This window comes from Taudactylus pleione, unplaced genomic scaffold (genome assembly GCF_031769625.1).
Source record: "Taudactylus pleione unplaced genomic scaffold, aTauple2 ptg000038l, whole genome shotgun sequence".
Lineage (NCBI taxonomy): Eukaryota > Metazoa > Chordata > Amphibia > Anura > Myobatrachidae > Taudactylus > Taudactylus pleione.
Genome location: NW_028284440.1, coordinates 4,810,910 through 4,828,891, shown reverse-complemented (window position 1 = coordinate 4,828,891; position 17,982 = coordinate 4,810,910). Strand labels below are relative to the sequence as shown.

Below are 17,982 nucleotides of genomic sequence, written 5' to 3'. Positions count from 1 at the left end.
TCCGAAAGGGGATACATCAGAGAAAATAACTTTACCCCAGTCCTCAGCAGTCCAATCCCTGTACCTTTTGCAGAATATCAGTCTGTCCCTGATGTTTTTCCTGGAAAGAAGTGGCTTCTTTGCTACAAATCTTGACACCAGACCATCCGCCAAAAGTCTTTGTCCTGTGTCAGTAAAGCATCCTGAGACCATTCATGGTGGGGTTGCTTCTAAGCCAAGGGAGTGGCATCACTCACAATTTTGCCAAAGAACACAGCCATGAATAAAGAATGGTATCAAAACATCCTCCAAGAGCAACTTCTCCCAACCATCCAAGAACAGTTTGGTGACTAACAATGCCTTTTCCAGCATGATGGAGCACCTTGCCATAAGGTAAAAGTGATAACTAAGTGACATGCAATTGTTAATAAAAGCCTTTGACACTTATGAAATGCTTGTAATTATACTACAGTATACCATAGTAACAGCTGACAAAAAGGTCTAAAAACACTGAAGCAGCAAGCTTTGTGAAAACCAATACTTGTGTCATTCTAAAAACTTTTGCCCATGACTGTAGGGTAGGGGTGCCATTTTTATGGGGTCCAGAAGCTTAGGGGGCCCACCTCCAGGGCATGCCTCCCCTGCATCCAGCTCACATCAGCATCAGTACCAAACGGTACAGTAAGAACAGGTGTCTGTATTAAATACAGTAAAAGACAGTCTACATAATGTGAACTGGGGGTAATGTTTGACAATGTGTTCTAGGGGCACTACAATGTGGCATAATGTGAACTGGGGACTACAATTTGATAATAATATGAACTGGTTCACTGTGTAGCATAATGCAAACTGGGAACACTATGTGACATAATGTTAACTGAGAGCACTACACTGTGGCATATTGTGAATAAGGGGCACTAGAATGTGATATAATATGAACTGAGGGCACTGTGTGGAATAATGTGATTTGGGGCTACAGTGATGCATACCGAGAACTTCAGCACTACAATGTGGTATATTGTAAACTGGTAGGACTGTGTGGTATAATGTGAACTGGGGACACTACAATGTGGCATAATGTATAGTAGGGGAACTGTGTCACATTTTGAGAAATGGGGCACTATAATATGGAATAATAAGAACTGGGGCACTGTGTGGCATAAAATAAATAAACTTAATAAACTAGGGCACTACTATGGGGCATACAATGAAGTAGGTCACTATAATGGAGCATTAAATAAACAACCGCTGCAGAAAGAGGAGTTTCTAGAAGCATTGGGGGGGCCCTTCAAAATGTTTCTATGGGGCCAACAAAGTTCTCATTACACCCCTGTCACAAGATGCTGCAGTGGTAGCATAACCAATTCAAGCAAGTAAACGGACAGACGTGTGTTAGCCCCCTAGCAAGCACTTCTCTCTGTGGTACAATGTAGCAGTCATTCTTCTGTATGAATAGTAAGGAGCTCAGTCTCTCCGAGGATTTTTCCATAATAGACAAATACGAGTAATTTTATTTAAGTAACAAAGGACAAGATAGCAGTTGTGATAGTGAGTTAACAACCATTTACCATTTCACAGCTGCTCTTGACTTTAAATGGGAGTTACCTGATCTTTGCGTATCCTGCTACACAATGGACACAAAACATTGCCAACTTCAAATGCAGACTCTAACAAAAGCCTCCATTTGGGCGGAAGTTCTGTGAAGGTTACTTTGTTGCCTTAAAGCTCTTAACCCCGTCCACTGTCCTCCTAATTGTTTAACTTGCTCCAGAAATTGCATTCCTTGTGCAAATCCATAATGCAAGAGACACCTGGTGAACAGCATGAAACAGGAAACTAAAAATTGCACACCTTTATGTAAGGGGCACAGCTCAGCTTGAATGAACAAAGCAATCCTACTTTTTGCCAATATCCTTCCCTTAGCCATAGTGCAGTTTCTGTTCTAAGACTTATCGTTCTATCTCACTGCTGCTACCCAGCTGTTTAACATTCCCACTAATTACTATCATTCTGCCTTAATGCAGTTACTGAACACCAGGGTTTTTATACCACCAATGGGGTTTCATCTCCGTTTTCAAGAAGATGAGAGATACACAATCTTATTTAAGGGATCATGAAAAGAACAAACCTAACAAGCATAATAACTCATGCTGCATGCTGTAGAAAGAAGTTATACTTAATAGTACATTTCCAATATTCCCAATGTGTAAAATAACAGGCCCCATTTTTAGGATGAATAAGACGATTGTGGTGCACATGGTTAAAATAAATGTTTGCCTATGATTTTTGTCTCACCTTCCAATGTACCTCAATAGTTACAGTTATGTAATTGCCTAAATGTTGTTTAATTGTCTATTAGTAATCAGAGGCTCCTAACTGCATCTACCGGGGGTTCTGCTCTCTGCTGGTCTCTGTGACGCCATCTTGTGCCCATGCATGGGATCACAATCCTGCACATGCGCACAAATTGACAAGCAGCCCGGGCTTCTAGGGACTGCATCGGCTGCAACCCCTAGAAGCCAGATAATGGAAACACGCTCTGCTATTTGTAGCCCAGACTGGCAGTACCATGGGGAGACCACGGCTGCCGACAGCTCTGCCAGGCCCGGGTACATGTAGGGGCATGGCCAACCAGGAGAGGTACGGTCAGACCCCTCCTTACAAAAAATGTAACATGTTCGTGGCTGATGCACAGGGGGGCGCTGGAGTCCAGGGGGTGGGGCGCAATCGCTATTCCCCGCACATTAAGCAGGGAGAGAGAGAACTGATTGCTGCTGTAGCAGCCTCTCTCTCTCTAGCCCAGCACACAGCAGCGATGGGCTAGTATAACCATGCTACAAATGTCAGTGAGGCAGTAATAGAGACCAAGAAATGGCTGTTTAATGAGGCCCGAGTGCAGTCTGTATGTGGGACTGCAGATGTTTTCCAACCTAGGAATCATTATCTTATTGGATATCCTTTGTCATCTCACTGTGTGTTATTATAACTGAGAATAGGCACTATATATATTATTGTTAAACCCACCTGTTTTTTACATTCACATTAATTCATAAAGAATCATCTTGTTGTAATTTAATTTGTAGCATAAGTGCAAGGAGCTGTAATAACAAGCCTCTCAGGCTTTTGGGGGTCTTGGGTAGAATTTGTATTAAACAATATCATACCTTCATTCATTATAATTAAAACATAATTTTTTTTTTTAAATATGCATTTACTTCTAATGACATGAACTTGAAAGATACTTTTGAACAGTATATAATGACAATATAGTATGGTGATGTCCTTTTAATGTTAGAAAAACACAATTTTTAGTGCTCATTTTATCATACCTATTTTTTTTCTCTTACTGCATTTGCAGCTATTAAATATGAGTTGCCACTAAAACACAGAGCATATTTTCCAACATTGACGACTGTCTTTTTAATCTATTACATTAAATTACCAAGTATACTGTACTTACAAAGACTGGAGATTGCGAAGGTTGTGAAAAGCTTCACTTGGAGCTTGTTTTAACTGGTTGTTCTGCAACATACTAATCAGAAATGAGAAAAATAATTTATATTGTAGTATATGATACCTCTTTGTAATATAATTCATACAGGAAGTTTAAGCTTATGTTCAAAAGCATTATTTAAACTTTTAAAGCTTACACAAAAAAACAGACAGTAGCAACACAATGGAATCAGTTTCAGTCTTAAATGTTTAAACATTGGTCTGTGAATACACAAGAGAGGGTTCTGGAAGCTAAGATAAACTACCGGAGTATGCATCAGCATTGCAGATTACTGCAGGTCGGTGGCAGGTACTCACCTGTTTCAAAACAAAATATGTTCAAGAGCTGTTGCCAGTCACATAATGGCAATAACAACAAACCATATAGGCATATTTACTCAGCTGCATTTTCAAAGGAACTTTTTCTCAATTTAAGAACTGTGTCAGACACAGCATAAGAAAAGCAGTATGATAGTCAGTGTCCTATGTTATTGTATAGTTATTTATTCTGATCTTAGTTTGTCTGAGATTACAAGACACAGTGTCTGTAATGCTTATTACACGCACTTCTAGGTCACTATACCTCTACTAGCAATGCTCAACATCTGATTTAGTGATCCGTATAATATTCCTCCAGCTTCTCATGTAAGACTGTACCGTTGTCAGCAGCAATCAGCTGGGAATAAGGGCCTGATTCAGCGATGGGCGCTAATGCGATCACAGCTGCGATTTTGCATGGACCGCAGCTGCAAAAATATGCAAATAGTTCCATAATTTACCCGAGCATAGGGACGCCCAATGCTGCCTTCTCATCGCTCGTTCTGCGTAAAACTCGGCATTGTGTCCCTCTCTGAATTAGGCCCTAAAACTTGTTTTGAAAAACAAAAAGATACAAAACTCACTAGCCACATTTAGCACAATCCCAGCAGATTATTGTAACATTTATTCAGCCCTCCCAAGTTTAAAATGGTATTATATGTACTGTACACGTCACTGTATTTCACTTTTCCACTGTGATTTTTTCTTCATATAACATATACTTCACTGTATTTCATTTTTACACTGCTATTTTTCTTCATCAGAGAATAAATATGAAATTATTTACTGATGCTTCCACTCACATAGGGCCTGTAACTAGGGTCCATGACTGTCATTGTCTGAGGTGATTCATGTTCAAGAGGAGCCGTAGGATAGGGAACTCTCCATTCCTGACCAATGTTTTATGTATGTATGGAGGGTTGGTGTCAAAGTATGGAAGATCTACACACACCAGCAGCTCAGATCAATATTCTCTCCAGGAGTAATGCATTGGACAAATTTACTGTGTTGTTTTGAATCCAAACAATTCCTGACTGGTGGGCATATTTTCAGTAAGCACAAAAATAAAATAATTGTGATCGGAATTCTGAGACCATATTTAAAATGTAAAATGTCCCAATGTTAACACATCGACTAATTCCTTTTACTGTATTTAAACAAATAATCATGCAAATAAAAAAAACAACATTTATTTATGATCAAATATGTTTGCCATGTTCCATGTACAGCAGTGCAAGGCAGGGACATGCAGTCACGGGAGGCAGATTCTCCCCATCATACTCCTGAGATTTGATATAAAAATTATTAGAATAATACAAAGATATTTATAACTTATAAACATCTTCTTTGTTTATTGTAATTATTTTTATAGTTAACACTCACCAGCTTTGTGGATCTCCCTGGGACTGCAGGAAGATGAGAGATGATGCAGCACCAGCTCAGCCTCACTTCTGTTTAGTCAGACACTGCTTGCAGTATGCTGCATAGAAAGAGAGCTAATAGAGGCATGCCTCTGAGTATGGGGGCGTACCTTGAGCACCGATGAACACCTTGGATGTGTCATGTATCAGTCAGTAGCAGAAAGAGATGACACAGTGATCCAGGTAGGAGAATCAATGGACACTGAAGCATAATGTAGTGAGGGGAGAATTACAGTGAGTAGGGGGTGAGACAGGCTCCCAGCACTCAGATCCATCTCCATGTGTGCTTCCCCAGCCATTGACCTCACCGCATGTCACTGGTGCAAGGTATGTGTGCTTGCACTTTTTAGCAAATGTGTACTTGGTGAAAATAAACTACTGTAAACAGCTCTAAGCCTAATATTGTTGATTCTGGTAAATTACCTATTACAGGAAGAGGGTGTGATGTACATTGTTTGCCGTGTAATGCAAGCAAATATTTATTAGCTTGCCATTTACCAAAGAAACACTACTGAGATTCTTGTGACATCTGCAGCTGAATGCACAGTAACATTTCCCAAAAGGGCAACATTGTACTTCCATACAATGCCTCGAAGTAGTATTTAGTACATAATGCTAGTGCCCATTAGTGAAGAAAAAGATATGGGGGGCCTATGTAATAGGTTGCACTCTGGTGCAGCTATGGGAACTCTTGTGATTCTTTCCATATTTTTAAAGCGGCAATCATTTTAAAGGCAAAACCTGCTTGGTTTTGCCTTTAAAATGATTGCCACTTTAAAAGTATGGGAAGATTTGCAGGTGTTCCCATAACGGTACCAGAATGCAACCTATTACATAGACCCCCATATATTTTTCTTCAATAATGGGCACTAGCATCCTATAACATAAGTCACATGATCTACTGTATATCCGTACTTGCCAACTCTCCCTGATTGTAAGGGGGGATGCAGTTAGGAAGCCGACGGTCAAAATGCTGACCGCCGGCTTCCCAACTGTCAAATCCCGTCAGGGGTCTAATGATAGGCGTCGATATCCCGACACCTATCATTATCTCTACGATGGGAGCCCGACGCCCGGCATACCGAACGAAGGGGGAGGAGAGGGTTAGTTTAGGGGCTCCCGGGGGGGACTTAGGGTTAGGCACCCCCCCAGGAGGGTTAGGGTTAGGCTAGGGGAAGGGGGGGTTAGGGTTAGGCTGCGGGGAGGGGGGTTAGAGTTAGGCACTGATGGGGGGGTTAGGCACCCCTAAAAGAGGGTTAGGGTAAGGAGGGAGGAGAGTGTTAGTAATAGTTAATTTACTTACCTTGTCAGGATCTTCACTTCCATTCTTCCGGCGTTGGGATTTAAATCATACTGATCCCGTCAGGGAGACTCTCTAAAATAGTAGCAATCTCCCAGACTCCCTGAAGAGTCTAGCAATCTCCCTTATTGAATCTTACTCCCATTATGTAGCTGTTATATTAAAAAAAACAGAGCTATATACATTCAAATGGAATTATTAGTATAATTTCCCTGCATTGGTTATGGGGCACTATGATCCTTATGGCTACATGTATTTTCTGAAAAGTAACAGTGTGTTTTCATCAACAAGTAGATCTTACTGAGATTATGGATGATTTCAGCGCCAAGCAGGTTTCTGTACACCTATGGACTTTGTGTTTTGGTGGTAGTAATTATACCCAATTTTAAATAGTAAAACGCACTTCCCAGAATTTGTGGGTGTCAGCTCTATCAACAAGATTGTGGTGGTCGGCAATCCACCAAATAAATTTCAGACAATATATAGGGTTGACAATGAGCGTCTTCCGTGCTTAAAAGGTAATCTTAGTTGTAAGTAAAATAAATAAAAAAGTATACATATGTGTGGTCAAATATAAAATCATTTCAAATTTGTGCAACACTTTCAATAAAAATGAGGTATATATAATGGAAAAAAGTGCATAATGCCTAGATCTTAATAACTGCTTTGGGGCTCATTTACATATGGATGTAAGTCAGTATTTTGACCCGCCTCTCAGATGTAGCAGTACACGTCCACTTTACCGCCACGCTCATAGGTGTTGCTTTCACAATCTCCCTGAAATGCTTTTTTAAAAGTAGGCACGTATGCCATATCAATGGAGGCAGCCAAACATGGTCATTTGTTTTTTCTTATGCAATTTAAAGGAAATCAAGTAAACAAACCCAAGCTACTCTATAGTCAATCTGACTTCAATAAAGTAGCCCACAGGGTTTAGAACAGTACTTAATAAGCGTACAACCTGGCAAGTAGGTTGCGGCTGCCAAGCTGAGAGCCTACAAAGACATTTATCCAGTGTTCACCTCTGGTAAATTTTAGCAACTCTATATACTTGGAGTGTAAGGCTTTCTGCTTGGAAGCGTTTCTCTATTGTACCTTTTTTACTTTGGCTTTTATACAGAGCTTGTGATTGTGTTGGAAGTGACAAGTGACTTTATCTGCAATATTGTTTTTCTCACAAGTGATGGATAGGTGAGTGCAGCTATTCATACTTTTTCCTTTGTGGTTGTGTAGGGATTATTTGGGCTAGATCTGCTGACTGATTTTTGTTTTTATAAAAGGATTGTTTGGAGCATCTACTTTAAGCTGATTATTTTGTTGTTGTTCCTGCTCTATGTAGATATTTGTCTATACATCAAAGTTGTGTTTTAAAAAAAAAAAAACTTGCAGGGGTGCTGCATACTTTTAGTACACAGTACATTTATAAAAATACATCATAATTGTAAAACATTACTATCACTGTATACTGTACATTTGCTTAACAGCAGTAAGCAACAAGCCAAGCCAATGGCTCCCTGTTTCCGATGAACAGTATTATGCAGAGAGAAAACACGTCTGTCTGTCATTCTATTTGCATATATATATATATATATATATATATATATATATTTATATGCATTGTACAATTTAAAGTGTTTTTGTTTATTGGTTGAAATGATCGAGCAAGTCAAGAATAGTGCAATTAGTGGTCTAGGGCAATTGAGAGCAGTAATTGGAAATATATACCACAAATGCTCTACTTACAGTACTTTGAGACTGTTGAGCCCGGCAAAAGCTCCCTTGGGGATGTATGTCAAGTAATTTCCTGCAAGACGTCTGCAAAGTAAAAAAAATAAAAATAAAGTTAATCCATTTCTCATCATGTGGAACTCATTTAAACAAGATACATCTTTATGCATCACAACTATTCACTAAGCAGGCATGCCAGGCGTAATTGTTTTACTGTCTTGTCTTGTTATAGAAAAAAACTAAGTGAATAAATAAAGTAATCTCTATAAGTGAAAACAGTGAGAAGAAACATAAATGTTTCATTATTACTGTAGTGTGAATCCTGTATGCAGCAACATATATGCTTATGTGTGCCAAGAGAGAGGTCAGCATCACTCAGCATGACCTCAAAGCCAAGGGACAGATAACCACTAATGTCCATGTTCTGTTCAATTCTGAAACAATCTATTTCGACTTACATTCTAATATACAATGGTACATAGCTAGTGGTGACTTAAGAATTCCATATTAAAAAAACTAATTCATTTTAAATACATTAAAATGTCTTTACATACACATTATACAACATGGATACTATTACTGTAATTAATATTCAAATACACTTACATTATTTTTATAACTAGCAGATTGTTTACTATCTTCAATGCAAACCAAATATTGATATTGTGTACATCTAAATCAGGGGTATCCAACCTCGGTCCTCGAGAGTAACCAACAGTTCACGTTTTCCAGGTCACCCAGCAGGTGCACAGGTGTAGTTATTACTCACTGACACATTTGAAAAATCCATAGGTGGAGCTAATTATTTCACTTGTGATTCTGTGAGACCTGAAAAAATGCACTGTTGGTAGCTCTCGAGGACCAGGGTTGGCTACCCCTGATCTAAATACTGAGTAGACCTAGTGAGCATCAACAATTTCTATTACTATAATTTGTAAGCGTTTAGGGGGAAAATGCTCTTAGATACATACACTTGAATTATTTATTTATGCCATTATTACCAGGTATTTATATAGCACACATATTCCGCAGCACTTTACAGACAATATTTGGTCATTCACATCACTTCCTGCCCCAGTGGAGCTCACGATCTATGGGCCTGATTCAGATTTGTACGTTACACTGGGTACACATTAGACGATATGCCGTCTGATCCGACAGATCGGGCCGCCATATCGTCCACATTGGCCAGTGTACACCCACTATGAATGACCCTGCGAGCTCCTGTGTGGTCGTTAATCGCATAGACAGCCTACATGCAGCTCAATCTGTCAATGTGATGAGCGACCCCGTGTATTTGGATGCGGCTGATCGACATTGACATATCGTGCGGTTGTTCACCAGATCATGTGGTAAGGACCATTCGATATGTCGTCCGTCGCATCGTGGGTTGGCTGTGTACACACAATGTCTAATGTGTACCCAGCTTTAGAGAGAAAGATATTGGGGTCAATCCAATTGTCTGCAAAGGGTGAGAGTTGCCATTAGCAAAGGAACTGCAGCTCGTGGACCGCTATAAGCCCAAATTCGCACAATTTTGCTCACAGCTCTATGGGGCTAGGAGCACTTTTGTGCGAGTTTGGGCTGCTGCAAAGTGAAACTGAATCACAGCTAACTGGATTGACCCCATTGTCTCTCTTCTCAGAAGAGTCCTCACAGTGCACATACTCTTTATTAGGCAGACTGCCTGGCGTCAACTAGTACAATGATCAGCTCCAATTCTTCTCCGCTACATAAACCTGATTGCAGTGACATTAGGCACAGAACAAATGAGATGTGCACCTGTAAGAGATAACACAGGATTGCAGAGGTAATATAAACACTCTGCACAATTAAGCTGGAAAAGTACTTGTAATGCATCACATCATCATACTAAACTATCCTGATCAAATCCAATAACGTTTGATCAGGCAGAATGGGAAACTGGTTAGTAGATGACCCCCATCTGCAGTTGTGAAAGGTTATAAGCTGACCCAGGAAGGATAAAGCAAGGTCTTGAATAACTACATCTGCCCAATTTGGTCTCCATGTGGGATCCCATTCAGAATGTCGACATTAAAACGTCGACTTCGTAATGTCGGCATGCTCTAAATTAATGAATTCAGGATGTTGACATGTACATAATCTCGACATCCACAATGTCAACACTGACATGTTGACATGTTCAAAATGTTTACATTGTGAATGTTAACAGTCAAAATGTCGACATATGCAATTAGGATTAGGCTGCAATTAGGTTTAGAGTTAGTTGAAGGCCAAAATATCAGTGCTGACATTATGACTGTCGACATTCACAATTCTGATGCCCAGCCCCCGATAATTTACATAATGAATAGGTCCTGTAGTGCATGGCTATAATGAAGCAATCATGGTGGCAATAAATGTTATTTACATACAGACAATATATTTCCTGCAAAAGTCTTTGTGACATTGTGACTTTTTTTTAAGTGTGTTTATAGTGCCATACAAGAACGTCTACTGTCAAAATTGCATCTTTTATAGAGGATATAAATTTCTGCCTTGTGGATATAGTGATATATGTGAAAATTATGTGTCATTTAAAAATTTACAATCACTTGAAAAACAACATTTAATTTGCAGATTATGTATTAAAGGACCATTAAACTCCAACCTTTACATTTTCAGAATCATGAAAGTAAAATGCAGTTCAGTTTAACATTCCACTGCAGTTGTGGTAAAAAGTAATGCACTACCTATATTACTCAATTTTAGCACTCCTTTTCACATCTTCAGGAAAACATACTGATGGCATCTGATATATGTAAAAAAAACTGAAGAGTGAGTTGGTGTGACACCATTGGTGCTGCTTTTTGATGGTTTTCCAAACTCGGTCCCCAAGGCACCCTAACAGTCCAGATTTTAAGGATATCCTTGCATGAGCACAGATGATTAAATCAAGTTGACTGATGTACTAACCAGGGCCCTAACAAGGTATGTTCTAGCACAGCAGATGCACAGGGGCTTCACCCCATAAGGGGTGCAGTGTTGTTTCTGCCACAGGCCGGTAAATTGCAAGTACTGAGTGTTACAGTAAGGTTTGAAGGGGAATGTATTACAGTGAGGGGAAATGTGTTACAATAAGGTGGAATGTTACAGTGAGGGGTAACGGGGAATGTTTTACAATGTGGGGTGAGGGGAAATGTGTTACAGTATGGGATGAGGAGGAATGCATTGAAGTAAGGGGTGAGGGGGAATGTGTTACAAGTAGACAGAAGACCTCTGGAGAGATGTTGACCCATGCTGTCTGGATAGCTTCCCACACCCCTTGATATTTGTAGGTGCAGGATCTTGAGTGCAAATGGACCTCTCCACCATAAATGTGCGAATGGGTTCATGTCGGGCGAACCTGTTGGCCACACCATTCATCGGAATGCTCCAGAATGCTTTGCAAACCAATACTGGACAACTTGGGACCAATGACACGGTGCATCAGGGCTGTAGCTAGGCCTGTCATAATTCTGTTTATTATCATTCTCCCTTGTAGCTTCCTCTTATTTCTCATTCTCCCTTGTAGCTTCCTCTTATATCATCCTCAGCATTTCCTGTCCTCTCCTATCTCTTCCCTGGCCCTTCCCCATGAGGCCATTCCCCTTTTTTGGGTGCATTATGTCCCTTTGAAAAATGAGGGGTGCACCAATGCTCTTTCTGGCACAGGGCACCAAAAAGTCTAGTTACGGCTCTGCAGTGCATTATCCTGCTGGAATATGCCATTGTAGTGGGGGAACATGAATTCAATGAGGGGCTACGAATTGTCATTAAGCAATGCAATGTAGTGGTTGCCGGTCAATGACATGTCCGATCAATGCTATGGAACCATCACCGGCCTGCATGGTGCCTTGTTGACAAATGGGGTCCATGGTCTCATGGGGTCTGTGCCACACCTGAACCTTACCATCAACCCAAAACAACTGGAATCGTGACCCATTGGACCACGTCACATGTTGCCAGTTCCCGAGGGTCCAATCAGTGATGTCACGAGCCTAGGTGAGGCACTATGTCTAGTGTCATAGTGTTAACAAGGGCACTCTGGTAGGTATTATGCTCACAATTCCAATGGAAACTAGAATGCTGCACTTACCTGCTGGATATGCATCTGGTACCTCATGCATTGAATGTGGATGTGACTTTAGCCAGTGTTGCATGTCTGTTACCATGCCCAATTCTGGCCAGACGCTGCTGGTCATGATCATAGAGCACCCGTCCACTGGGCTGTCCATGATGGGTGGTAACGCCTTCCATGAGGTATTCCTGATACACACGTGACATTGTAGATCTAGGAATGTTGAATGTCCGCACAACTTTGTAAATAGAATGTCCAATAATTTGCGTCGCCTTGTCATGAGCAGCCTAACCGGTGTTCAAACTGACTCATGAGATGTCAGATTACAGCTGATGCAGGTCTGGGCATTTCCAAGATATCACCGTATGGTGACTCCACCTACCATTACCTTTACATACAGCTATTCCATGACTTTTAGCACTTCAGTGTAGTGACCCTATATCTACTGCAGTATATCACCACCGGATAGTATATGTATATAATCCTACTGCCACCATTGTTAATATAGCCACATACGCTGAGTGCGCCAAAAATTCTCACAAAGGGTACTAGTAGACCTGGGGCCAGCCCTGGTACTAATTAAGTCACCTGTGCTCAAGCAATATTATTCTTAAAACTGGAATGTTAAGGTGCTTGAAAGACCGAGTTTGGGAACCACTGGTCTACAGTAGTAATCCATACTTGCCTACATTTAAAGTCTCCTCTACAGGAGAAGCCCAGAGAGGAGACGCAGCATACCACTTTAGGGGGCCAGACTTTCTCTCATCATTAGGTCCCACCCCCGTCATGGCAAACTTCCATGAATCATAGGTCCATTGGTAGAGGCCGAGCTAAAAATTATACGATTTGCGTAACTTTAGCCCCGCGCCCCCCCTACAGACTGGCGATTCCTGGTATTATCTCCCCATCCTGCCCACTTCAATAGGAAGTGGGCGGAATGCGGGAGATCCGCCCACTGTTCCAGTGGTGCAGGGAATTACCCGAAAAACCTGGAGTCTCCCACACCTTCCAGGAGAGTAGGCACGTATATATTAGTCCACCAATCCACACTATGGGCCAAATGTAATAGGGTGAGAGTTTAGAAAATGTGAGAGAAAACTCCCACTTTTTAAACTCGGCCAAAATGTATCAAAGTCTGAAAACATGCAAATGTTTTTCAGACTCAAAAAACTCTTACGATTTAAACTCTCATCCAGGTGTTTCCCCATTTAAAGATACAGCTTGACCAATGTAATAGTGTGAGAGTATGCTAAACTCTCACCCTATTACATTTGGCCCTTTATTTCTGCATATCTACCTATCTGTCAATCCCTCACTGCGTGTTTAGTTAGAGAAGCCCCTACTTCCTAGCATGACACCCGGCTGCAGAAAATAAGAGACAGATAAGAGACAGCATACCACATTATGGGGTCTATTTACTAAGCAGTGTTAGGAGACAGAGTGAAAAGTGATAAGAAAGTGATAAGGGGCCAGCCAGTCAGCTCCCAACTATCATTTTTCAAACACAGCCTGTGAGATGACAGTTGGGAGCTGATTGGCTGGCACCTTATCACTTTCTTATCACTTTTCACTCTGTCTCCTAACACTGCTTAGTAAATAGACCCCTAAATATAAGTAACCCAGAACAACAATACACACAGATGTAGTTCCCTTTAAAATGAGCTATATCATCAGAGAGCAAAATTTGAAGGTATTCACAATTTACATAATTTTTTAATTAACAAACTTTTTACTTTCATTTTGGAGCTGTCATTATTTATTACTATCACCTTCATTATTTGATGTACAGCATGCAGCACTGGGGTAAAGTCTGATCACAACCCTCTATGTATGGAATTTGTATATTCTCCCTGTACTCCAGTTTCTCTGTAAGGCGCTGTGAAATATATAAGTACTACCGTATATACTCGAGTATAAGTCGACCCGAATATAAGCCGAGGTACCTACTTTTACCACAAAAAACTGGAAAAATTTATTGACTCGAGTATAAGCCTAGGGTGGGAAATGGCAGCAGCTGGTAGTGCCCCCAGTAGTAATTCCCCCTAGTTGTGCCCCCATAGTAATCCCTCCTGGTAGTGCCCCCAGTGGTAATCCCCCCTTTTAGTGCCCCCTGTAGTAATCCTCCCCTGGTAGTGCCCCCTGTAGTAATCCCCCCCTGGTAGTACCCCCAGTGGTAATCCCCCCTTTTAGTGCCCCCTGTAGTAATCCCCCCCTTGTAGTTCCCCCAGTGGTAATAACCCCTTTTAGTGCCCCCTGTAGTAATCGCCCCCTGGTAGTGCCCCCTGTAGTAATCACCCCCTGGTAGTGCCCCCTGTAGTCCCCCCCCCCCCCAGTAGAGAGAAAAGTAATAAGAGTAAAAAAAAAAAAATCACTTACCTGAAACTCCCGCTCCTGGTCCCGCTGCTAACAACTCCTCCGGCCGCTTTGCATGGGAGAGACGTCATTACTCATGACGTCTCTCCCATTACCCACTGCGGGCGCCGGAGGATGGCTCCCGCAGTGGGAGCAGCAGCAGCTGATGAGAGTCTGACAGACTCTCAGCGGCTGCTGATTACAGCAAACACGCAGCTGCCGGCTCCGGGGGCTGTGTGTTTGTGCTGTGTAGCGCTGACCAAACTCCGTCCGGTCAGCGCTACACTTCACTCGAGTATAAGCCGAGGGGGTACTTTTTCAGCACAAAAAATGTGCTGAAAAAGTCGGCTTATACTCGAATATATACGGTATATAACTAACTGTTAATAAATAATAAAGTATTACAACAGATATAACAACATATGTGCCCCTTACTTTCAGTAAAAGTTAAATGAATTATATGTATATATTTGCTTTGAGCTTTTTTACTTTTGAAAACTATTGGCATTTCAATAACAGTAAGAAAAAGCTCTGTAATTATTACATAAGGAATTTATGCAGATGGAACACAAGATTATATTAATTCATAGGGCCTGATTCAAAACTAGCCATTGTTTGCTACTGCACATGCACGTATGGCGCATTGCGCAAGCGCAGCGGTTGCATTGCAATTATTCTCACACACAGTGATCACTCACAAAGTTGGTGACAAGTAGTCAGCGTTTGGGGGGTGGTAACGGTGGTGGGTGGTTAGAAAAACGCAGGCATATCGGATCATTTAAACATGGGCATACATATTATCCATTGCGATCTCCTTCACAGCCTGAGAACTCAGTGTGTCAGGAGAGCTGCAGTGTTTGTGGCTGGTCAGTGTTGACCTATATGGTGCGTGACTTCACGATGTGCGTCGATATTAGCAATGTTTATGCTGTTGAATGTCAGATGGATATGAGAAGGCAGCGTTGGGCGTTCCTATGCTCGGCTATGCATTGGAAGGTATTAGCATATTTTAGCAACTGTGATCCATGAGAGTATGCAATTATGATTGCATTAGCGTAAATCTCTGTATAAAGCTCATAGGGCCTGATTCACTATGGATCGCAATGGAGTTGCTAATATCAGCGGTGATATGTAAATGTTTGCATTAGCAATGCGATCTCAACCTAACATAAGGACGCCCACTTCCCCTCACTCACATCCACACACTTGGGCAACATAGTGAAACAATCGGTAACATAAAGTAACATCGGATCCATACACACAGTTAAGGCAGGTCAGAAATCACTCAGGAATTGCTAATTTCAGTCTACGGTATGAGGCCTCAGGCTGTGTAAGGCATTGCAGTGGATAATTTATGCATGCCCATGCAAGGGCGTCCCATCGCACTGACACGCCTGCGTTCGCCCGACCACCCCCCCGTCACCACCACCAAAGGTACTTCCTGTCAATCACTCTGCAATGGGTCTGCGTACACACTGCGCTCTCATTCCCGATCGCAGTGGCTAGTTCGCGCACGTACACTGTGATGCATACGCATGATCAGATCGCGAAAATCGACTGACCGTGCGTCTTTGCTACTGCAATCCTTACTGAATCAGGCCCATAGTCTGTTAATATCGGTGCAAATGCACATACAGAAATCATCAACAGCATGTTATTTTAGTCCTGTATATGACCCACAATATGACATTCCAAAATACTATGAGGAAATGAACTCCCATTATTACCGGCAGTTCAGATTGAAGACATTTGCTAATAACAGAGAATTTTACCTATGATAGTAGTAAGATATGTTTTACATCTGCATATTCAAACATAGGTGTGCACATGGGATGTGCAGTGTTTACACCCACAAGTCTTTAGCCAGTCCCAGACCCTCCCTAAAGTGTCCCTTCCCAGCATCTCAGTCGGCTCCAGGGGAGAGACAGCCTCTTTTTGAATCCACGACGGCTGATGTGAAAATGCAGTATCCAAATACTGTAGTTTCACTTCAGCCATCTTGGATTCAAAACTAGGCTGCCTTTTCCTTGGAAAGCAGCAGCAGTGGGGAAGAGACAACAATAGTGACTGTGGCAAGGTGCATAGTGTATGTCCCAGGGGCTTGGTATATCCCAATGAGGGGTAGAGCAGGTTAGCATATGTATATTAGGAAGGGTGAAGGGGGTGTTGTCCTATACACCTTGCCCTGAGTCTGTGCACATGTATGCTTTCAAAAAATGCTGCAATTAAAAACTTTTTAAGGGCACAAAAAACAATGGCATGACTAGGAGAACAGCTTAGTGACCAGAATCAGGGGTGTATCTAGGGATCCGAGCGCCCCTGGCAATGTAATGTACTGGCGCCCCCCTACTCCCCTTATGTAGTGCCCCCAGTAGTAATCCCCCCTATGCTGCATTGCCCCCAGTAGTAGCCCCCCCTATACAGTGCCCCCAGTAGTAATCCCCCCTAAGCTGCATTAGCCCCAGTAGTAGTCCTCCCTATACAGTGCCACCAGTAGTAGCCCCCTATACAGTGCCCCCAGTAGTAGTCCCCCCTATGCTGCATTGCCCCCAATAGTAGTCCCCCTATACAGTGCCCCCAGTAGTAGTCCCCCCTATACAGTGCCCCCAGTAGTAGTCAGTAGTTGCCCCCCTCTACAGTGCCCCCAGTAGTAGTCCCCTATACAGTGCCTCCAGTTGTAGACCCCCCTATACAGTGCCCCCAGTAGTGCCCCCCCTAAATTGCCCCCAGTAGTGGCCACCCCCATAAATTGCCCCCAGTAGTGGCCACCCCAATACAGTAGTGGGCACCCCCCCATAAAGTGCCCCCAGTAGTGGACACCCCCTATTTCAGTGCCCCCCCCGTGCCAGGCTTACACACACACACAAAGAACAAAAAAAAATTCAACTTACCTGGTCCCCTCTCCTGACGCGACCGCCGCTGTCCGAGTCTCGGCCCGCTCTTCTCCTGCATGGGAGAGACGTCATGACGTATGACGTCTCTCCCATCACATGCTGTGGGGGGAGCCGGAACATGGAGCTCATGAGTGAGCTCCAGCCGGCTCCCTCCGCGGACGACGCAGCAGCTAATGAGAGTCAGGCAGACTCTCATTAGCTGGCTGCTGTTACAAACACAAAGCCCCTCTATCAGAGCCAAAAGCACTCCCACTGACATCACTAGTGATGTCAGTGGGACCGGCTCCAGACGGAGGCGTTCCCATGGGAACGCCTCCGTCTGGGCAGCCACGCCCCCGGCACCCCAACCAAAGGGGGCGTGCTTTCAGTCACCATCGACAGCACGCCCCCTTTGGTGCGAGACCCACAGCGACAGCT

At 42.5% G+C, this 17,982-nt stretch overlaps 1 protein-coding gene across 1 annotated transcript in view; it reads right to left on the bottom strand.

Moving 5' to 3' along the window:
• LGR5 (leucine rich repeat containing G protein-coupled receptor 5) overlaps positions 1-17,982 on the bottom strand; it is a 197,427-nt gene that overhangs the window by 85,950 nt on the left and 93,495 nt on the right. The window contains exons 3-4 of the mRNA XM_088452470.1: positions 8,254-8,325; positions 3,440-3,511 (exon numbers count right to left, since the gene is read on the bottom strand). Coding sequence (XP_088308596.1) covers positions 3,440-3,511; positions 8,254-8,325 — 144 coding nt within the window. The remainder of the gene's footprint in view (positions 1-3,439; positions 3,512-8,253; positions 8,326-17,982) is intronic.